At 32.7% G+C, this 24,612-nt stretch overlaps 1 protein-coding gene across 5 annotated transcripts in view; it reads left to right on the top strand.

Annotated features, from left to right (window-relative positions):
- The window catches only part of IKZF2 (IKAROS family zinc finger 2), a 190,821-nt gene that overhangs the window by 130,127 nt on the left and 36,082 nt on the right, over positions 1-24,612 (top strand). For 3 of the 5 annotated variants that reach the window (XM_031958108.1, XM_031958107.1, XM_031958106.1), the window contains exons 4-5: positions 9,685-9,951; positions 19,049-19,216. In XM_031958108.1, the coding sequence (XP_031813968.1) occupies positions 9,685-9,951; positions 19,049-19,216 (435 nt within the window). Of the gene's footprint in view, positions 1-9,684; positions 9,952-17,784; positions 18,969-19,048; positions 19,217-24,612 lie in introns of those variants that run through there. The other 2 variants (XM_031958109.1, XM_031958110.1) reach the window with 2 other exon arrangements.

A 24,612-nucleotide genomic window follows, 5' to 3' on the forward strand; every position in this document is an offset into this window, starting at 1 on the left:
TATATTATATTTCTTTCTACTCTCATCACTTATTCCTTTGGATGCTCAATATAAAGATAAGATGGTATGTTAATTATTATTTTGGGTTAATCCACTTGTCATGGTTGTTTCATATTTGCTTCTATTTGCTATTACAAAGGCAAGTTTAACTTGGTAATAAATTTCTAATTGAATAATCCTAAATATTCTGGATAATTATTTATTTAATTCTAATAACTAATAAGTAGGGTTTACTAAAAAAACTCCATAGGAAATGCTTGACCTCCTGTTGCTTTATCCCCTAGCCCTTGTGGCTATTCCTTAGAGAACTAAACTTGTCATTCCTGATCTTTGAGGGAGCTCTTGCACTCTGTGCCCTTCAAAAGCACAAAGGAAGGCATAGGAATGATTGCTATAGCTTTGACAACAACCGGTAACACAATCTTATAACAAAATTTTTCCTCTCTTTCTTGTCCTTGCTGCCTTCTAACAGCACTGACTTTTGTGTTTGGCTAAATGACCCCTGGTTAATTTAAAGGTGGTATAGGCAACTCAGAGAGGTGGATATTTGAAACCAATATTCTGAATTTTCATATTGATTTTAAAGATTATGGAAATTCTATAACTTATACTGCTCATACTAAGGAGGTCATTTCACAATGAAATTTACTTTTTCAAGCCTTCTGTTGTCATGTTAGGAAAGCAATGGGTAAACACTAGTTCAAAGTGAATTGTACTTATAGAAAATAAAATCTACGCTTAGAAAATTTATTTTTGTTAGATGTTATGCTTTTAATAGTTATTCTTCTAGATAGGTTTATCATACATTTGTGGATCTAGCTAGTGTGGAAGTTTGTTTTATTTGACTGTACATATTTGTTTAAAAGTATTTTGTTTTTCTTCTCCTTTGGAGGGAGAGGGGAATAGGTAGAAAAGAAATAGGATTTTCTCCCCTCTCTACAGCTAAAATGGCAGAGTAGAAGATGTCCATCTCCCCAACAACTATTCAAACAAAGATCTAAGGTGTCTGCCAGACCAAGTAGTAATGAGGAAATTTAAGGAGGAGCCATAGTAGAGCTTCTTTCTAGTCTAAGATCAGAAATTCAACTTGTAGGCAAGACACCAAAGCAGGAACAATGGAACTCTAGGGGACAGGGAGGTGCACAAGGATCCTGGACTTAGCCTTGAGTCCAATCCAATAGATACAGGTCTTTCAGAGGAGGTAGGATTACAGAATCATCCTCCCTCTCCCTCAGTCCCCAGCACAGAACATGCAGTGAGAGAAGGAAGCCCAGAGCAGATTGAAGGCTCAGTCCCGGGCCAGGAACAGAGTTTAGGCTAGCTTAACTGGTTGCCCAACTTGGGTTTCCGAAAATGGAGTGAGAATTCAGAGCTTGGTCAGTGTAATATAGAGTAACCTGGACCTAGTTTTGAATTTAGACCCAAGCCAGGAAGTACCGGATATTCCAGAGGAGCCAGTTGGATGGTACAAACCTGTTGGGAATAGCAATCACAAGTTTGTTTTCTTTCCAAGGAAAGTTCACATTACAGGGTGATACTGAGGTAAATCTGGAAGGTGAACCTGGAGGATTGTACAGGGTCTTGCTTCTAGAAAAAAGGTGAAATCTGCCCAAAAGGAAGAAGAAATGTATTGACTGTTTAATGGCTATAGTCACATAGTTAGTAAGTATCTGAGATTGATTCAGGTCCTCCTGGCTCCAGACCTGGTGCCATATCCCCCATGTTTTAGGTATTTTCTATAGGGTGTAATATATACTATTCTGTATCAGGCATTCTGTGAACACTTTCAAAGAAACTAGTGAACATTTTACTTGAATTTGTGGAGAGCTAAAAACAAATGTGTATTCCAGTTATAATCAGAAATTGCCCAGAAGAAACTCTAGATGCTGGAAAAATGGTCAAAGAGCTTATGATTGAAATTGTGAAGAAGGACTGATCCTGGTATTGAATTCAAACCATATAAACCTAGAACTTGGGTTCCTGAGCCACTGTTATTATAACTGTCATTATAAATGTACTAATTTAATATATAGTTATTTGTTCTGCTTTGGAGTCTCATCTAGTAATTGGATGAGTTGGATGATGTCTCTGAATCAAAAAGAACCTGAGTTTAAATCCTGCCTTTATGTTGCTTAGTTTTCTGAAATAGAACAAAAATATGACCTTTTCTGGTAGTATTAGATAGTTATGTTTCAGATATTTTTGAAAGTGACAGAAGCAGACATATATATATATATATATATATATATATATATATATATATATATTACAAATTATGCCAACTGGCAGTTGATAACATTAAATTAGAAGGCTGGCTTTCGAAATGACTTTCTTTGTGTGCCTTTATCTATCCTCAACCTATAGGAAAATTGGAGTCAATTCGTGTCATTTTAGTATCTTTGAGAGTCGAGTAATAAAGTGACCAATGCACACATCTGGATGTAATCTTTTGAAGTATGCTTCCTTTCTTTGTGTTGAACAGTTTTCTTTCTCATGTTCACCTCTCTAAGAAGCATCATGTTAGGCATACTGTGGCTCTTTTATCATTGACATCATGTACAAATTTGATAAAAATAAAATGAAGTAAATGCCAGTTTCCATAAGAAGCATCTCAACTTTTTAGCTGTTTTTTAATTTTAATTTTATTTTTAGTCCATAGATAAAACAAGCATTTCCATAACATAGTATAATAAAAAATGATTGCATATGAAACTTCAACTATACTATGTATAATTTGCTCTTCCTTTAAAATATACAATGAAGTTATCATGTAAATTTCTTTTTTCCCTTCTTCCCTCGCTCACTCTATCCTACCCACTGTTGAGATAGATAGATGGCCATTGAAATTTACCTCACTTCCAAAACTTCATAACAACTTCCCCCCAAAAACATAGAGGACTTTGTCCTTTTATCCCTGCCCAGAACTAAAATGCCCATTGGACCAAGAAATCCTACTTGGGGTTGCCTCTGTTTTCCCACTCCATATATACTGGGGCTTTATTTTATTATTTAGATGTCTTCTGAATAACTACCATGCTTGTACTCTTTCCCCCAGTCCATTCAATTTTGTCATTGTTTCTACAAAGATTTGTGTCATTCGATTCCCCTAATGCTCCATTATCCAATTCTATGACTTTCCAAACAAAATAATTCCCTTGAGTCTGCCTATATATTTCTTTATTAAAATATAAAACTCTGTGAGGGCAGACACTCTTTTTGATTTTGTATTTACATTTCCATTTACATTAGGCTTACTGCTGGACACATAATAAACACTTAATAATGAACACATTTTTGTTTATTTTTTTGTCAGTTAATAATTTTAATCAAGACGAGCTTTTAATTTTTTATTATTTAATGATAATGTGTTTTATCCTCCACAAATGCACCAGAATTTCACTTCTTTCCTTTCACTACAGGAACTCAAGCTCTGCATTTTTGATAGTAATATAATAATAATAATAATCACAAATTGGTCAATTGATCAAGGAAATATTCTTCATAATAGAAAATATATATGTGTATTCATGTAAGATTAACTTAATTATATCTGGCTTTTACCTATCTTTAGATTGGAAGATAAGCCTACCCAATTAACAATGGAAACTTTATTCTGAGCTTTAAAATAAAATTAATAATAATGAGCATAATGATAAGAAAAAATTTTGAAAGCAGAAAAATACAATTGAGTAAAATTATAATTTTTAAATTTAATCAATAGTCCATAAAGAACAAAATTAACTTTCAATGTTCTATCGAAATTTTCTTCAGGCTTCTTTGCTAAGTTTTAAAAAACTGATTTGGAGGGCTAAAAAGTAAATGTAAAATATGTTGGCACATTTTTAAAATGATCTTCTTTCTGTGGATTAGGCCTCTGAGACAGATACATACATGCATAATTTTATTGTTTAGGTCACTGTTGAGTTGGGTAGCTAATAGTGCTAATGGGTAAAATATTGGACCTGGGATCAGAAAGAACTGTGTTCAAATCCCAAGTCAGACTTATAAACTCTACGGGCTAATTATTTTAATATTTTTCTGCCTCATTTATATCAACTGTAAAATGGGGATAATAATAGTACCTATCTTCCAATACTACTCTCTGTGAAAATCAGTTGATGAAATTTAGAAAATACTAAATATAATTCTTCAGACACAGTTAGGCTCTTAACATCCTTCCTTGCTTTTCTTCTTTCTATATGTCTAAGAAACCAACAATGTTTAAACTACATTTTATGTATAAAATTACATATGTAATTTTTTTGGTACTTTAGTGATAGCACGTGATAGTTTTTTAATTCTTAAAGTTTCTTCACTGTATTGTACATATGCATTGCTTCCATCTATTGCTTGATGTACAAGCTACATTTCAACAACTGTTAATGAGAAAAATCACATCTCACCCATGTTTGATATCTTGTTTGTAGGCCCTATTATCTTTTCATCAGGGAAAAGATAATGATTTAATGTTGCAATACTAGGACACAGACTTTATTAGTATACTATTTCTTAAAATTTAAATAAAATATATAATCTTCAATACCAATAATCTACTGACCCTTTCCCCTATTTAGATTTCAACTTTCTTAATTATAAACATTGTTCTTTTCTTTCTCTACTATGTGAGGGAAGAAAGAAAGAACTAGAGGCCTTTTGAGTATTTCTGTAGAGGAATATGTAGCATATTCACCTGTCAATTACTGCAGGAAAATACATTCTATCACTTTGTGGAGGTGTCCTTCTGTAGGACAATATTTAAAATAAATTTGCTTCTAGAAGTTGGATGATGTTTCTTTGAAAATATGTTCCTATGTACTGCTCTAATGTTTATTTTACACTAATGTTCTACTTGAGGCTCTGGATTACTTTGGGTGGCCAGTGGTGTTCTTCATTAATTAAGAAATTTCTTACAAAGGAGAATGGTTTTAAATTGTGTCCTAATCTGTGGGAGGGAGACTGTTTGTTGAGGGAAGGGTGTGGAGCAGGTGATTCCAAAGAGGAAGACAGCCAGAGTATAAGCTCATAGGCGGGGCAGGGTGGAGAGAACATGCACTAAGAATGGCATGAGTTTGCCCAGCTTAGGTAGACATCATAACTGGAATTAAAGTAAAAAATGAGAGGCATCTAGAAAAAACCTTCAGATCTATAGGCAAGAGTATTTGTTTCACCTGCATGGCAATGCTAAATGAAGGCACACTGTGATCACAATAGCATCACAATGTGGCATGGTAGGCAAAACCCTCAGTTTGGATTTGGGAAAATCTGGATTTGAATCCTGCTTTAATTCATTAAACATGTAAACCTGATCAAGTCAATTAATCTTTGTGACCATCAGTTTCAAATCACTAAATATCAGTAAAAATAATTGCACAGTTTGTCTTGATCAATCTCTTGCCATTGGACCCAGATGACTCTGAAGGGAAAAGTGAGGCAGGTGACCTTGCCCAGCCCTTCCTCACATAAATCCAACTCACTTTCATGTCATAATCATGGATTATATATCCAACTCACTTACATATCTCCCTGATGTCATAGTCCTCTTCAAGAATGAAGGACAAACAACAGCAATAATCACAGTAACAATGACAATAGCACCTATCTCATAGGGTTCTTATAGAGATTAAATTATATAACATAAAGTGTTTTACAGATTATAAAGAGCTATATAAATACAAGCAATGATGATATACATATTGGAACTATAGGAGAAGTTAGGTATGGAGTGCTGCATGGCAACAAGGTCATAGCATCTTGGAGAGGTGTAAATAAAAGACAGAACTAAAAAAGAAAAGATTGAAGAGAAATCAAGAACAAATGTATCCTCTTATTTTGCTTGAGGGATAAGGGTATGTGGATACAGAATGTACATTGTGTCAGTTGTTCCTTCTGTTTTTTTTTCTTTGTTGGAAAGGTAGGCTCACTTGGATGGGTTAGTTTATGAGAATATATTCAGATATGAATATTAAGATGAAAATAAGAATAGAAAAAACATATAATGGCCAAATCCTGGAGATTCTAAAGAGAAAAAGTGCCAAAACTCGATTTTGTACTTGTTTAAGAACAAAAGATGGTAGACATTCTAAAATTTAAAAGGGGTCAGAAAGAAAGCAAGGAGGAATTGCCAATAGTAATAAGTACTTATGGTAGTGAGAATATTCAGTGCTTATAATTTCTCCATGAGAATTGTATAAAAAAAGAACTTTTTCCTTTTGAGGGAAAAATATTTCATCTTATTCCAAAAGGATCAAGTAGTTTACTTTTTACCTAGTTACCTTGATCTGAATTCTTAAGTCATTGTCAAGATCATTGTGCCATGCATTTCTCTGTCTTGTGAAAAGACTCTGTCAGCAATCCAGAATTAGAGCTATACTAACAAAATTCCAATTTTTTTTTCTGTGGGATGATCCAAGAACAGCAAACAGAAAGCTTTAGGTTTCTTAACTATCACAAGTGTGTGCATGTATGCTCTGCTCTTCTTGTCATTCACTGCATTCTAATGCACAGATGGGAAAGATTGGAATACTTTGCATGGTAATAATATGTTCCATATAGTAAGTAATTTTTGATGCATAGCAAAGAAGAAATCCATGTAATTGATGTTTGATATGATCTGCAGGGAAAATTAGCCCTCCTCAACCTTGTTTGTTTACTCTTACTTTAGAGCTCCTCATTTGACATGGTGTCTTCATATGTATAAGGAAAAAAAATTTTTTTTGGCCAGAATATCAACATTCACAATAGTCTCTTCATCTCAGTTTTGAAGCATGTTTACACAAGTATTCTGTTTTAACATAGAGCTTGTGATATATATATATATATATATATATATATATATATATATATATATAATTGTTCACCTAAATGCAACATGGCTCAGTGGATGAAGCAACAGATAGTAATTTAATCTTGTCTTAGTCCATAAATTTGCTGCACAAACGCAATCAAATCATTTAATTTCTCTTAACCTCAGTCTCCTAAATGAGAAGCTGAAGAAGTCATTCTAGCACTTCTTTAAAAAAAATTAAAAATGATATAAAAGTAAATTTATTTCAGTGGATCATGTTTATAAACACAGGAAGTTTGAATTAAGAAAAGACATTGAGAGCAGGACCAGGAGATCATTATATACTTCAACAACAATACTATATGATGACCAGTTCTGATGGACCTGGCCATCCTCAGCAAGGAGATCAACCAAATCATTTCCAATGGAGCAGTAATGAACTGAACCAGCTACGCCCAGAAAAAGAACTCTGGGTGATGACTAAAAACCATGACATTGAACTCCCAATCCCTATATTTAGGCCCACCTGCATTTTTGATTTCCTTCACAAGCTAATTGTACAATATTTCAGAGTCTGATTCTTTTTGTACAGCAAAATAACGGTTTGGTCATGTATACTTATTGTGTATCTAATTTATATTTTAATATATTTAACATCTACTGGTCATCCTGCCATCTAGGGGAGGGGGTGGGGGGGTAAGAGGTGAAAAATTGGAACAAGAGGTTTGGCAATTGTTAATGCTGTAAAGTTACCCATGGATATAACCTGTAAATAAAAGGCTATTAAATAAATTTTAAAAAAAAAGAAAAGAAAAGACATTGAAGCTTATCTAATGCAACTAGCCTGATTTAATACAGAAGCAAACTGAAAGCCAAATATCCTCAGTAACTTGGACAAGGTCTCATAGCTAATAACAGGACTGAATAATTTGATGTTTGGAATCCTTTTGTGTAGAATGCCTCAATTACTCTTCTTAATTATTTAAAATTATCTTTATTTGTGGTTAGATGTATATTATATCACATAATGAAATCACTCAACCAGCAAACATTTATTTTGTTTGGTCATTTCAGTCCTGTTCAACTCTTTGAAATTCCATTTGAGATTTTCTTGGCAAAGATGCTGCAGTGGTTTGCCATTTTCTTCTCTCGCTCATTTTACACATGAGGACACGAGGCAAACTATGTTAATAAACTTGCCAAGGGTCACATATTTAATAAGTGTCTAAGGTCAGGTTTGAACTGAGGAAGATCTGTCTTTTGACTTCAGGCCTGATTCTTTACTCACTTTGCCACCTAGCTATCCTAGCATTTATTAAGTGCCAACTACATACCAGACAACTTTGATAGACTCTGAAGATGACCAAGAGAAACAATTTTGAGGGAATTTATATTTTATCAAAGGAAACACATAAAACTTTCACGAGTATAATATGAATAAAAGTAGTAGATACCAGTCATTGTAGGAAAGTAGGACCTTAATAGTTGGGGGATGAGTCAGACAAAGCGTCACAAAAAAAAAAAATAGGGATTGAGCTGAGTCTTGAAAGAAATAAGGAATTACATGAGGCAGAAGTAAATAGTGAATGTATTCAAGGAATGAGAAACAAGGGGAAGTTTTATTGCCAAGGAGACTGGAAATATAATGCCATGTTTGAGGAATAGTGAGAAGATTAGTTTGACTAGACTTAAGTGAAGGAAGGAATGTAAAGTATAAGGAGACTGAAAGGTTAGGGACAGGTTATAAAGGGCTTTAAAAGCTAAACAGAGTAATTGAGATTTTATCCTCCTGGAGGCCATAGTAAACCCATGGGGTTTCTAGAGAAGATGACATGCTTAGAACGGCACTTAAAGAAATTTACTTTGGCAGTCATGTGGTATATGAGACTTGAGAGAGGAAGACCAAGTAGGAGACTATTGCAATAGTCAAGATGGAAGGTGATGAAGGGATGGAATAAGGAAGTGGCTTTGTGAGTAATGCAAAAAAATCACTGTGAAGGTAAAAACGTCAAGATGTGGCTATTATTTGGATATGTGGGGTGGGTGAAAGTGAGAAGGTGAATATAATACCAAGGTTGCAAATTGAAGCCTGTAAAGATGTTGGGACCCTCAACAAAAATAAGAAAAATTGGAAGGGCATATTTGAGAAGAAAGATAGTGGATTCGGTTTTGGACATGTTGAATTTGAGAATTAAACATTCTCCAATTATATTTTAATTTGATTTTCTAGAGACTGAAAATTTGACACCTCTCTAAGGCCTGGCCTTCCTGGACCTCTTTCTTCCTTCTAGTTAGTTCTACATTATATTTCTAGGTATTTTCTTCAGCTGCCCTCAGTTTAATTGTCATTTCTTAAATGATTCTCAAATCTTCATACATACATATACATATATATGTATATGTATGTATGAAGATTTGAGAATCATTTAAGAAATGACAATTAAACTGAGGGCAGCTGAAGAAAATACCTAGAAATATAATGTAGAACTAACTAGAAGGAAGAAAGAGGTCCAGGAAGGCCAGGCCTTAGAGAGGTGTCAAATTTTCAGTCTCTAGAAAATCAAATTAAAATATAATTGGAGAATGTTTAATGAAATGGATAAAAATACAACAAAAAAGTCTTTTGTGGCTTTCTTAGTCATTATGTGGCCCACAGGGATCCATTTTTCTTTGAGTTTAACATCACATTTTTAAAGTACATTCATAATTAGGAGGCAAGATGTGGAAGGAGAACTAAAAGAGACTATTCTTTTGTAATCATAAATATTTAGATAAGATGGTTCAGATGCTTCAGAGAGATCAAGAAGTATGAGAACTGAGAAAAACCTATCAAATCTGTCTTTATAATGCATATATTTTTAATATTTAATGGTTATTTTTTGTTCTCTTTTAAATCACAGCAAATTCAGTAAAGCTAGAAATGCAAAGTGATGAAGAGTCTGACAGGAAACCCCTGAGTCGGGAAGGAGACCTCAGGGGCCATGATGAAGGTAGCAGCCTAGAAGAACCCATTATTGAGAGCAATGATGTGACTGACAACAGAAAAGTCCAGGAGCTTCAGGGCGAGGGAGGAATCCGGCTTCCGAATGGTAAACTGAAATGTGACGTCTGTGGCATGGTTTGCATTGGGCCCAATGTGCTTATGGTACATAAAAGGAGCCACACTGGTAAGCAGCTGAAAGAAAACCTGATGACTGCCTATGGCATCTGATGCTTATATTACCTGACAACTATTCTCTTGCCTTTTTATTCAGGGGTAGAAATGGTGAATGGGGAACCCAACTTTTTCAGAACTCTGCTAGTACTATATTGTTGACAAGCAGAAAGTAATCTTGGTTTTGACTTCCAGCCATGGAATCTGAATAGTAAATCATAAAAATGAAGCTTGGAATTCAATTTTCATTGTGCTTAATATAGCATAATATGCTAAGAGTTCACATGGCAAAGGACTTACATGATCTTTGCATCTTTCTGTGCACATTTTACCTTGCCGTGGACAGGTGAACTGATTTGCTAGTGGAGAATTTAAGATATAAATTTAGTTCACAGACATTTGTATAGGAAGGAATCATTTTATATATTTTTAAACCTTCTGCAGTTCCGAACTGCCATAAGCTACCTTGACAATCAGTAGTAGAACATAATTGCCAGTTAGGCATTGAAGCATTAAAGCACTTAGCCTCAATGCTAGTATGATAGTCAGTATATAAATGCTTATTCTTTTTCTTCCCTTCCTAATCCCTGAAACTATATGCATTCTTTAGACCAAAATAGCAGAAAGGACAGGGAAGTATCCCTGGTAAAAGATTTATGTTTTCTTTAAACAGAATCTTCTCTAAATTGTTTTACTTGTGTCAAGTTTAAATTTTTCTTACCAATTGTAAAAAGCCACATTCTACACATATATAAAATGAACTATTGAAATAAGTTAGGTACTTTTGGAACATCAAAAATTTCTTGTAATATTTAGAACATAGTGGACATTTAATAAATGTTTTTGAATTGAAAATTAATGAGCACTACATATATGAGTTTGTTATCAAAGTTACTTTGACTTGTTGACTAATTAATTTGCCTATATTAATCCCATCTTTGGAAAGCACTAAGAAAGCTTTCAAAAGTCTTCAGTTTAACTTACTGTGCTTATTGTTGGCTTGGGTTTTCACAATTTATTCTATATAGTAGAACTTTGCATCACTAGAGTCCAAGAATAAGTTGCTGTGTAAATAACTATACATGTACTCCTATGATCTGTCTATAATCTGCAATCGCTGTTTAGAACTGACTTCTGCTATCCATACTAAAAGATGGATGATAGTAATTCATTGTTTATGTAGTGCTTTCAGATTTATCAGACTCTTGCCTCACAATAACTTGGTGAGGTATATAATGCAATTATTTTCACCCTCATTTTATTAATAAGGAAAATGATGCTCAGAGGGGCAAAATAAGTTGTCCATGATCACAAAGCTAGTAAACAGCAGAGCTGGGACTTAATCACGTCTTCTAGCTCTCTGATTCAGTATTAACACAATATTGTGCTGCCTCTCAGTAATCTGTGCTTTTTGATAATTATGGTGCATGAGTTTGAGACCCTCAGAAGTATGAAGAGACATTATTATTTCTAATTTCGTTTGACCGACAGCAGATGTTGCCATATCAAAATAATTTCTGATCTTGATGGTGGCAAGGGAGATATTTACCGGTTGGGAGGAATGGAGTACAGCTCAGGAGATTACAATAAAGGGAGTAGGTGAAAGCCTTTCAATTAAATAAATAAACCCTTTCAATCTTAGGGAAATAAGAAAGAACTAAAAGATTTTAATTGCTTTAGTCATGAATAAACCAGAAGTGCATTCATAATTTTAGTATCATCTGTCCTTTACCAGAATTAAAAGTAATTATACAAATGAAATCATGGTAAAAAAAAAAATTGCAAATAAGGGTTACTACTCTTGTACTCTGACCAAAATATTGCAAGTTTGGAAATATAGCAATAGATAACATTAAGTTAAGGGGGAAAAAGTTACAGGAATTTATAATCTCAATAACAGTAATAATAGCAATAATGATGATATATTTGGCCTTTATCTAGATAAAGTTTTAAAGTTTGCAAAATACATTACAATTATCTCATCTTATCCTTAGAAAAACCCTATAAGGTAGATGCCATAATTATTGATGACAAAACTAAGGGAAGCTGTAGTTGTGATTTACCCAGGATCTCAGCAGGCCTTTCTGATTCCAGGCCCAGTGCTCTCTTTACTGACCTACACTTTTAGGAGAAAGATGAGCCACACCAAAACAAAATGACATTGAGTCCACTTCACCATACATTGGCTGCTGTATGTATGTGGAGTGGTGTACCAAGTCCTGTGTAGTAAGGAAGAATAAGAGACAGATACTGTCTTTAAGGAGCTTGTCATCTTTGAGGGAGAATACATGCACATATAAATATGTAATACATTGTAACCACAGACACTGTTATAGGAATGCAGAGAGGAAAAAGGTAAAGCCTACAAAGAAAGATCAGGGAAGGGATTATAAAGGCAGTAATATTTGAACTAGGGAAAACTGTACAGGATTTGACAAGAAATAAAAAGGGAGGTCACCAAGTAAAAATAATAATGTTAGCAAAGGCACAAGAAGCAAGGAAAAGCCTGAAATATTTAAAGAATGGCTTGCCGTATAGTTTGGCTATATTTCAAAGCCCCATCTTATGAGGATCACTTGGAGTCAATTGCCATTCAACCCAGTCTCCTACTTCCTATATATTTACAGTAATGAACAGTCAATAGTCATACTCAGAATGATCAATAGATAAGATCCTCAGGGTCAAAGAAATATTAAAGTCTGAGGTATAATTATAAAGTAATATAACAAATTTTAAAATAAATAGATATGCCAGAATAGTTATTTATATATACAAATATATGTACATATTGTGTATACACACACACACTCATATACTCTGAAATGAATATTGCTACCACAAAAACCCCACTCATTTTCTAACCTCAAAACATTTTGAAACTTCTTCCTTAAAGTGAATTGCCTTTAGAATGAATGACAGATTATTTTGGACATCTTCAATGGCAGCAAATTTTTGCCTTTTCAGAGTAGATTTGATTTTAAAGTGATTTGGTGCTAATTCATGTGAATAAGACAGGTAGCTCAACTTAAAAGTACCATTCTGACTCAAAAGCAGTATATATTGATAAAGTAAAGAGGTTGGGGTTTTTTGTATGATGCATGAACCGATTCTGAAGAGAATTCAAGAGAAGAGTTAGAAAAATATCTTGAATAACGATGGCATCATTAGAATAAGTATAGCCTGTTAGGCAGACTCTTTTGAAGGATAACCATTGATTTGGATGCATAACCTCTGACATGACAGCTTAAAAGTACATCTCACTACTTGTCTTCCATTCAGTTAATTTACCAAGACACTAAATACATTTTCAACAAGGGTTGAAACTAAAAAGGATTTTCAGATTTTAACATGAATATCTAGTTTAAGTTAATCTTTTCCTTTCTTTAGCATTATGAGGTTGAAGTTATTTGTATTGTAGCCATCATGATTTTTGACAGACTCTTGTTAATTTGTTTCTTATAGTTTGCTTAATTTCTTCAGGCTCTTATTATAAAAAATTTGCTAACAGTAGTTTAAACACAGCATATTAATCATTAGTGTTCTGATAAACATATACTTGAAAATTATTTTCAAATTATAACAAAACTTGAATTATGTAGATTCACAATAATAATTATTCCCATTGATCTGAAGGTACTTTAAGTGTAGTCTTAAATATTTGCTAGGTAACAGACTAGATGATCTCTCAAATGTCACATGAATTTTCATCTGTTGCTTTATAGTTAATTGGTACCACTAGTAATGATCTGTGCAACTTTCCCAACAATTAAAGTTCTGGTTAGAATTTTTTTCAAGGTCAGCCTGAAAATATAGAAGTGACATTTTTCCATTTCATTTTATTTATGATGACCTAAAATAATAATTCTACCAAACCACTACTTTTCTAGTTCCATCTAAGACTAAGTGCATTTGGATTTTTTTTTTATTGTGAGCTTTACTTAGGGTAGGGAGAATAAGAAACATTCATTTACAATTTAGTAATTAATATCATCTTAGTGAACAGTTTTAAGCAGAATTTCATCTTCAAATTTATGTGTGTAATTAAATATTTTAGAGAAAGTTCTCTTATTTTTCTTTTCAACTAGCAAAACATTAAATACAGGATTGAATTTAAGAATGCTGCTTAATCATCTAACTCATGACACTCATATGGAGAATCTGATCTAATTAGCTTCCTCTTTTTCTTTTTCCTTTTCTCCTAAAGTGCCAATTCCAGCATCTTATTCATGGTTTGGGATTTTTACTTTGGTATTGCTACTTTAGCCAAGTAATCAGGTAATATGATCATCGGATTCTCTAGGCACTCTTCATGGAAGATATTAAGAAAAGGAAAACAAGTAGGGGGAGTGAAATCAATCATGTAAAACTACTGATCTGTGGGGAGATCAAGAAAGTGGTAAAGTGAATCATTCTTCTTAATTTTGACCCTTTATGGGAAAAACACACAAAAAACACTTTTTGCTTCCAGCTTTCAGTACCATGTTTAGTACATTGTGGCTTTTTGGAGTCATGCCGTTGCTCCTTGATGGCTTGTTCATCATAGTATTTTGACCAGGAAATTCTGCATTTGTATTCTGCTCAGTATGAGACCCTTTATGTAATATTTTGCCTATGTTTTACTAAGGCATATAAATGTGTGTATGGATTCCTGTTGCATAGATATATTCTGCTTATCTTCATGCATGTGCTCATACATGTCTATGCTCAAAAACACACAGATTTATTTTATGTTAATAAGGTAAATAATACAAATAATCCCAAGAATTAACTGTAAATCCTCCTGAAGTGGGTGAAAATTTAGAATAAGTACTACAATACTTATTTCTGTCATAGTTCTTCCCCTAGAGTGAGCAGTTATTTTTACAAGAAATAGCTTTAGCTCAAAAAAAGTTTCTTATGACCAGTTGTCATACTAGGATAGCATTCTATTTGGATATTTGAACTAGATTACTCTTCACTGTTGTTATGGGGACTTCCCGAAGTTGTAAGATTTGTTCTGCATCAATATACGAATAAGAAAGCATTCTAGTCCGTGCTTTCTCCAAAGTACTAAATCTTCACATAAACCAATTAATTCAGCAAATGTAGCTTATTTTAAAAACTAGAACATTGGGGAGAAATTAGTAATATTGGTTGTAATTATATAAATAAATTTATTAATTAGTGGGTATCTGGATAGAGATTATTGATTTGATGGAATGTTTTGATTTGCAGAGGTGATGAAATATTTTTCAGGGTTAGGACACATAAAGCAAGGTAAAGAATTCTTTTGAAAATAAATAAAATAACATGGAATACAAACTTTTTTAAAAATTGTGGCTTAGTAAAACTCAAGATATTTAGAGATTAGTCATTGCCCCTACAGTTATTAGAAAAAAGTTACTTGGCTACATCCTTACAAAAGTGTATACTGTGGGATATAAATAATAGTTTAAAAAATATGCCAAAAACCTGAATGACAAATGCAACTTCTCATGAACAGATTCAGCAGTAAAAAGAGCTGTTTAATATGCTTTTTAAAAATAGATATGTGGTATTCTGGATATTTTTCATTGCAAAATGATGAAACCTTTATTTAGATAAAAATCTAATTCATATAGCAAGCAGATAATCAGAGAACTAAAGCATAGGGAAAGGAACTGAATTTGTGGTTTCATTAGGATTAGAAATTGCCTTTACTATGGAAAGTTGGCACCATCTCTACAACTCATAGTCTTAGAGCTGTCTAAGACACTAGGAAACGAACTCGTTTGGCATGGATCACACAATTAGGATGTCTAAGGAAAGACTTGAATCCTGGTCTTGCTTTCTATCCATTATATTATTGTGACTTTCAGAGACCTAAAACCATACAGATATAGGAATGTTTAGTCCACTAATTGCAATATTTTTTTTTCTTGAATGTCCTAATTTCTGTCCTTATTTGAGCTATGTTTACAAGATGTTAACATAGCTTATCAGTTTGGTCAACTGTATAACCCATTCAAGTAGTTTGTTGTTGTTGCTGTTGTTGTTTTGTTTCTTTGTTTAAATCTGTCAGTTAATAAGCATTTGTTACACCACTGCCAGCTCCTGTGGTGGATTCTAGGGATACAAATTCAAAGAATTCCTACATTCCTACATTCAAGGGATTTATATTTTAAGGTGGTGACATAACTCCAAAGATAGTCAGATTTCCTAGCTTGAATCAAGAAATTTAGAAATTAGTCATTGCCCCCACAGTTATTAGAAAAAAGTTAAGTGGCTACATCCTTCCAAAAGTGTGTACTGTGGGATAAAAATAATAGTTTAAAAAGTATGCCAAAACCTAAAGAAATGACATAACCCAATGTATCTTATTTAGGAAGATAATTATATATTGTCAACACGTATAAGCATTAGTCCAAAGTGCTTGCATTTCCTTACATTTGGTAGTTGACTTGGCCTGAACATACACATACATGGAAATAACTACAGACATGCCTTTTCAGAACTTTTACTTTCTCAGAATCATAGAATCTTCAAGCCTCAAACTTCCATGAAATTTGAAACATATTTAAAGATGTCTTTATCCAGTTATTTTTCACTGTAGCACTATATATGTTCACTGTAATGTTTCATTGTAATGCTATATATGTTCCAGATGAAATTTTAAAATAATATTTAAACAACTCAAAGTGAAACTTTGAAAAGGCAACTCAGTGTCTAATTAATGATTTATCTTTAAATGTGGAAATGGTTCAGATCATCCAAAAGGAAGTAATTTTTTGTGTTTCTTTTTATATACTGAAATTTAAAATGATAAACTAAAAAAACAATCCATATCTAGGAACTGATTGGTTTCATATTGTTTTTTTTTAGCTCTAAGTATAAAATTGCCCGGTTACTGTAAATCTCTTAGAACAGTTACATTTTTAAAAAATGAAATGCAAAATTAGTTACATTAATTAATGAAATTATTTTTCAAGGTATTAATAGAGAAGTCCAAAGCAGATGATCTTGTTTTGAGCCAAAATGTTTCTATTCACTTTTCATTGCAAATTAGACAATTATATGACAATATTAGTTAGCATTTGTGTGAAGAAGAGTTTTAAGAAGATAATTTTATTTGTAATTAGAAATGGAGGTTGACAGGTTTAAAATGCCAGCATTTCAATAGTTTTGTCATTTTCAGCTTCTCACTTTCCCATGCATCTTATCTTATTGACATCATCTCTCATATCTTTCTTTTTCATTCTCATACAACAATACTGCTTAGACATCATCATCATGTACCTGGACTACTGCAAAAGTCTTCTGATTGGTTTTTCTTCCTCAGATGTCTCCCCTCTTCAATTGATGTTTTATGTAGATGCTAAAATGACCCTTGCCATAGCACTTCCCTGCTTTATAAACATCAGTAGCATGCTGTTTTTCTTTAAAATAAAAAAGAAAATCCTTTTGCATTTACATTTTTTTAACATTTCTGCTCCTTTCTAACCTTATATTCATGATATTCCTTCCCATACAAAGATCCAGCTAATTTTGTTCTTTTGCTTTTCCTCATACACAATAGGCCATTTTGGTCTTTGTAGAAACTTTCCCTCCATTCCTTCATTGCCCTCTCTCCTTACTTCTCCCTCTTAGAATCTCTAATTTTCCGCAGAGCTCAGGTTACATTCTACCTCCTATATGAGATCTTTTCTGAATTCCAGCCTATTCTACTGTAGGGACTAATTTCTTACCATTACTCCCACTACCTTTCCCTTCCCACCAAATTACTTTGTATTTGTTATTTATGCTTATATATATAAATGTTGTTTCCCCAAAAATAATGTGAGCTTCTTGAAGGCAAGGGATATATACATTTTTTTCTTTGTATCCCCATTGCCCAAGATAGTGCCTTACACTTAGTAAGTGCTTAATAGATGCTTAAGTATTCATTAATCCATTTTTGCCTATTTATCAAAATAATTTGAGGTGTTTTGTTGACATTTGTCACGGTCCTGTGACTCCTTACACAGTGATATTCAAGAAACTGGAGATGGACCTTAGAAATATTATTAAAGATATAACCATAATTGACTTTGTAAAACAAAATTAGTATTGCTCAGGCCTTTAGTGTTATATGCCAAAGACATGAGGCTACTATACTTACTATCTAGTTAATGCACAAGACTATTCCATGGGCATACAGCACAGAATTCTAATGCAGAAGAAACCACCCAGATAGTCAGATACTATTTGATTGTACTAATATCAACAAGCATGTTTCATACTTGATCCAGTGAATGACAGTCAACTCACAATAATAGATCGAGGTACAATAAACCTAAGGTTGTTAATATTACATCAGAGTTTCCACAAAGAAAAGCTATATTATAATGGAAAAATGTAAGTATGCCAGGTATGGAAATGTTTTTTTAATATTTTTCTTTTTGTCTCTATGTCTTCTACATAAGGATGACACAAATTTGCCAAAGAGTTGTTAGTGACAGGTTTTCATAATGGAATTATTGCTGAAGTTGTTTTGTTTTCAGTCATTAAAATCATTAGAAGTGAAAAATGAATTTTAAATATGTCATTTGGGGCCAAGGTTCCACATAACTTACATAAACTGGCATACACAGGAGGCTTTCTGCCTGCATGATGACATGGTTGAGTGATACTAGTGCTGCACCATGAATCAGAGTTCATCTGCACCTACTACAACCTTGTGAAAGAAAACCCCTTAATCTCTTTGGACTTTACATCTTTTACCTATAAAAAGAAGGGATATGACCAAATGTTCTTTAATATTGCTTCCTAATAAAAATGCTATGAATTCAATGAAAAACTTGAGTTATGTTAGTTGCATTACTAAATTGAATGGTCAGGTTAATAAAATTTTTCGATCTGGTAGACCTAGCCTTAGTCGAAGCAATGGAGCACTACTGAATTTATATGAGGAGGAAAAATGTCATGGATGTGAAGCTTGAAATCCTACCATGATCCAGTCCTACATTTTAAGGAGACATTTGGAAAACTCATATCGGAAAAGAGTCTACAACAAACTTTTGGCATGGAGAAATGGTACGAGTTAGCAATGTGTTGGACTTGAATCACGGTACCATAACTTTTTTAATGCCTTCCTAATTTCTCCCTTCCTAAAGGTGAGCGCCCCTTCCACTGTAACCAGTGTGGAGCTTCTTTCACTCAGAAGGGCAACCTACTGAGACATATTAAGTTGCACTCTGGGGAAAAGCCGTTCAAATGTCCCTTCTGCAGCTATGCCTGTCGGAGAAGGGACGCCCTCACAGGACACCTCAGGACACACTCCGGTAAGTTCCCTCAGGTTACTTGTTCCCTTAATTCTTCATCCAAATCAGTGGCCATGAGATTAGTTCAGTCACTTTTCCAGATGGTCCTAATACATTTCTATCAGCAACTAAATTTCTTGAATAGCTCCTATAAAGTGACAAAACTTATCTAAGTCATAAAATGGTCTGTCTTCAAAGAAGAGCTAAAAGCAAAAGAAGAAAAAAAACTATAGAAAATACAGTTAGTTAAAACTTGGTGTGTAGTCAGGTGACTATTGAACTATATTACTATGGTGCTTCATCTATACTGTTGTTGTTGTTTGTCCTTTGTTCTCAGAAAACCATGACATCAGGGAGGTGATACCATGAAGTAAAGAAATTGGATTTAAGTGAGAGAGGGCTGCCTCACTTTTCCTTTCTAAGTGTGTGGTAAAATATAGATCTGGAGAATCAGACTGGTTTTGCTTTAAGGCAGGGTCTTTAAGAAATAAATCTGGCCAGTATACCCATTAAATAAAAAAGAAGTAAATAGATTGTGTGCTGTGGACATGTTTAGTAGACCTAAAGGGTCTGAGCAAAAAGCACAGAACAGGGAAATTGGGGACCTAGCTGTGTGACCTCAGCAATTAAATTTCTCTTTCTACTTTCTTCATCAGTAAAAATGATATTGACTTACTCTCAGTGTGATTATGAGAATATACTTCACCAAATTAAATATTCTTTGAAAAGTCAATCAAAGCATTCAGAGTTCTCCTTGTTTCCTTCCTCCCTCTCTCCCTCTCTTCTTCCTTCCTTCCCTCCCTGCCTTCCTCCCTTCCTTTCCTCCTTCTTTCCCTTCTTGCTTTTTTTTAAAAAATAAGATGAGCAGCCCAAGTGAACGATATCAGCTGGAAATGCTGTTATTCATGGCAAGTGAAATAAGAAAAAAAAAAGTATAGGTTATGCAAAACTCTAAGGCCTTTTTTATTTCAGAGAAATTGTTATAGTCAATCCAAGATAACTGTAAACCTCTTAGTGAAATAAGAGAGAGTTGCCACCATCTAGCTACCATACAGAGGGGGGAAAAAGCCCTGGTGTTTCATCTTTAACTCAAGGCACAGGTGACCATCTGAATAGGAGTTGAGCACTGCATCAGTGCTACTGATAAACATTAAAATGCTCTTCATCAGAAAATTAGCTGTTAAAAGCACAGTTATATTAGTTATGTGAGTCTTTGGCTCTATAACCACTGTCAATATATGGTTGTGTATCTGTATCTTTTTCCGGCTTCATACATCATCATAAAAATAGAGAATGAGTACTTAATTCCAGTAATGCTAGGAAGAAAAAAAAACATAGCTCAGTGGTTTTTTTTTTTTTAAACTAGTTTCAGCTTGTACTTACAGGACTGAATGAATCTCATTTGCCTTTTAACATGTTCAGCCTCAACAAAGAAGTTAGAGTAAGAAAATTAATAAAGAATCCTGTCATGCTCATTTTATATATTCCTGTCCATCATGGCACATTAAATTTTAATTTTAATGTAGAAAGATGAGGGAAGTACTGTTTTTATCTAAAATGACAAGTGCTGTGGTTTGTAAAGTAATGCTTATATTACATTTTAAAGATTTTTCCTGCTGTACCTGGCCTTTTAACATGAATGTAAGGGAATTACAATACGTTCACACTTTAATTTTGGGATGGTCTGATGTCAGAAAAGCAAAAATGAAAGTTGAGGTAAAGAAAAGTAATATGCTTTGAATAAATTATTTTGCTCTACTATCTGTTTTAAGCTGCCAAGTGCATTTCTAAAATATAACATTTTACATGTGGATGTAGTTAATTTAAGAAATCCTAAATTTCAAAATTTCAAGAAAAAATTGCAGAAAATTTTCATCTTATAAAAATAAGAATAAAGAAAAGACTGATTGTTTCAAGTACATTCACTTTTTTTTAAAGTAGTTAGTCACCATGGATTTCTTTTGGACACATTCACCTATTTTATTTTATTTGATTTGAATTATCAAAAATAATGTACTAACTTGTATAGAAATAAGTCAGTAAATTATTTTTGGTAATTCAAATCAAATACAGAAATGTAGTTGTTGCATAAAATAGGATACATATTTTTTGCCTCTATCATATCCTTTAAAATGTGATTACTTTTAGTTTGTAGAATTAGAATACTTTATTGTTACACTTTTAGAATACTTTATTGTTATTTACTGCTCCTGATATGCTCTTCTGATATAGACATGATACTTATAATTATGCCTATTCTACATGTGAAGCCAAAACAGATGCTCAAGCTTCAGACTTGTTCTTTGGTACTAGTTTGTTTCCTAATTATTGGTGAAATATATATTTTCAAGATATATGCTTGGTATATTGATAGATTAGGTTTTTTTATAATCTTATTAACACTTTGAATATAGCCCTGTTTGTATTGTAAAAGATTTTGAAATTTTTGTTTTTTATGGTGTCTTTTTTCTTTATTTCATTTATTTGGCTTTTTTTTTGTTTTTCTACAATTTATCTCTCACTTTACATGGTTTAACTTAACTTTAATTACTAACACAATAAACATCACCATTGTTTCTCAACATTCTTTTCATTAGAATAAATGCACTCAGTGCATTGTTCAAGTATGTGTGTTGTTAGTATGTTATGATGATCATCATTACTTAATAAATTTGTGAATTAAAGCCAATGCTATCTTCTCTTCCTCTTTCTTATTCCCTTTTGCAGTGCTAAAACTGTAATTGTTCCTGTCCATGAGTAAAATGGTGATGCCTTGATTTAATTGAACAAAACCGTGGCAGAAAAATAAAGGATAAAATGTATGATTAAGCTACTTAAGTTTATTATTATATTTTATAGAGAAATATACCTTTATATTTAAATTCTAAATTTTACAGAAATAGACTGGTATAAGGCTGTAGATATTTTAATGTACTTTAGAAATAATAATATATCTCTATAGAAGGAAAAGTATAAGCATAGTTGAAAGAGTAGTGATGAAGAAAGTCAGTGTCGACGTTTGTTATGAAGATGTGTTGGATGTCTCAGGAGTTGCTGTTAATCATTAGTCATGCTATAGATAGTATAAAGCCGATGTCACCAACTCGGTTGTAAAGGACAGCTTGTAGGGCGGCAGTGTTTGCATCGGTTCGTCCAAATCACCATCTGATGAAGGAGACATGAATTCTAGTTCTCACTTTAAAGTCTAACCAGGTGATAAGTTACAGCCTCTTAGGGATTTGGTTTTTTATTTGTTAAGTTAGAGAGGTGGATTAGGTGATACTTAAGATACTATCCAGCTCAGAAAGTCTTCAGTGGTGATGTCCTTTTAAATATTGAACTTATTTTAGTACTCAAATCTTAAAGAAATAGGAAATACTGATTATAGTTACTAGAATATATACTTGCTTATAATGGGGTAAATCAAAATTTATATAGGGCAGTTTTCATTCATTAGACTCGTCTGTTAGTAATAATTATAAAATGAGATATATGAAAATGTAAATTATAAAATTATATATATATAAAGTATTAATAGCTTTTTATTATGTGAATTCGGCTCTTATTTTTGTTTGTTTCAGTCAGGAAAGCCTTAATTTTTTTTTTTTTATTTGTAGTGCTTCAGGATTGTTCTCAAATCTGCTTGTGACTTTCTTCAAATTCTCCTTTATAAGCAAGCACGCTAATGAATAAAAGCCTTGCTTTAGCTTTGCAGATCCTTTCAGCCTAAGAGTAGAGTCAAAGGCTTCACATATTTACTGTTGAACGGAGAAGATATTTATTCACCACCTGCTACAAGCTAGTTCTAGCCATTCATGCCTATAAACTAATCTTCATTAATTCCAAACCCAAACCTTGTGGACTTTTTATTTGCCCTTTTTTCCTGTTACCAAAGGTGGAAAAAAGCAGGAAACCCTTGCTCTGAAATTCTCTTTCTCCAATCAAGGAACCTTTAAGACTTGGAACTAATTGATAGGGAATGCTATGATTACACTTTAATTGGATGTGTAACCTCTAACTTCTTCTAAAATTCTTCTTAAATGGACTTTACCTTTTAATGTTTTTATAAATATATTAAACACATTGGAACAAACAAGATTATTTTTAAACAATATTTCCTTATAATTACCTTATTTATTGTCTTATACTTAAAGTCTGTTATTCCTTATTGTGATATTAGTTCTCTGATTTCACTTATGACATGTATCTTGAAATATTCTAAATAAAATCTCATTTGACAAGCAAGGTATTAGTGGGAGAAGAAAATCTTTATTAAATTTTCCCTAAATACTTTGTAATATCTGTTAAGAGTTCATGGTTTTTAGGAACTTTTTTTCAGTTTCTTTCTTTTTTCCTTTTTTATATTGTTGATTCAAATCAATCAAAACTTGACTATTTGATTTAATAGATTATTTCAACATTAAAATTCTTATTTATTTTATCATATATATTGCATTTGTTAATAATTAGGTTATTTTAAAATATCTTGACACTTTGCAAATATGATTTGTTTTCAAATAACAAGACATTTTCAGCACTCTTTTAAAAATACATTTTTAGCAAGTTGCCTCTATTCACATACAGATTCTTAGTATAAGTAATTTACAAATTGTTATTTTACTTTTTCCTACAGATTTTTCTAGTCATGTTCTTTATGTGAGAATAAGAATTTAATTTTTAATGTATTTCCTTGATTTATGCCATTTTGTTATTTTGTTGAGATGTACAGCTATGAGCTCTATGTGATTTTCTCATTTACCTAGAATGGCAATTCATTTCATTTTGACTTGACATATATTCAATTCATTTCAACAAAAAAAGTTTTAATTATATACAATGTGTAAAGCATCATGGTACATACTGGAATATCAAAGAACAATAACAATAAAAGATCCACTGCCTTCAAATAGCTTTTATTCCACTATATACAACATGTAGACAAATAATTACAGGGAGATTTGAGGAAAGAGACTTTCTTTTTTATAGCAATCATGAATTTTTAGTTAGCACAAATTTATACATATAGTGCTACCAACTGCTTTGTTAGAGGATAACAGCAGCAAAATCAAAGAACATGGATGTTTATGGTAAAGATTTTAATTATTTTAAATGTAAAAAAAACCAAGTTCTTGAAAACTAAGTAAATAGCTTGTATATTCTTTATTTAAAGAAACACTAGATAAACACACTAGCAAACAAGTCCACAAGATAAAAGCCCCAAGATAGCTTTAGGTTTTATTAAAATATAGAATGATATTCTAAGCCTTTATCTTCCCCTGCCCACACCAACTCAAATTCATAATGCAAAAATTTTAATCAGATTTGAAAGTAGGAGATCCCAAATTTGGGCATTTATTGGCCTGAGAATATAGGATATGTCATGTAGATTTTCATTCCATATGAAAAATATACATTTT

This window comes from Sarcophilus harrisii, chromosome 3, assembly GCF_902635505.1.
Source record: "Sarcophilus harrisii chromosome 3, mSarHar1.11, whole genome shotgun sequence".
Lineage (NCBI taxonomy): Eukaryota > Metazoa > Chordata > Mammalia > Dasyuromorphia > Dasyuridae > Sarcophilus > Sarcophilus harrisii.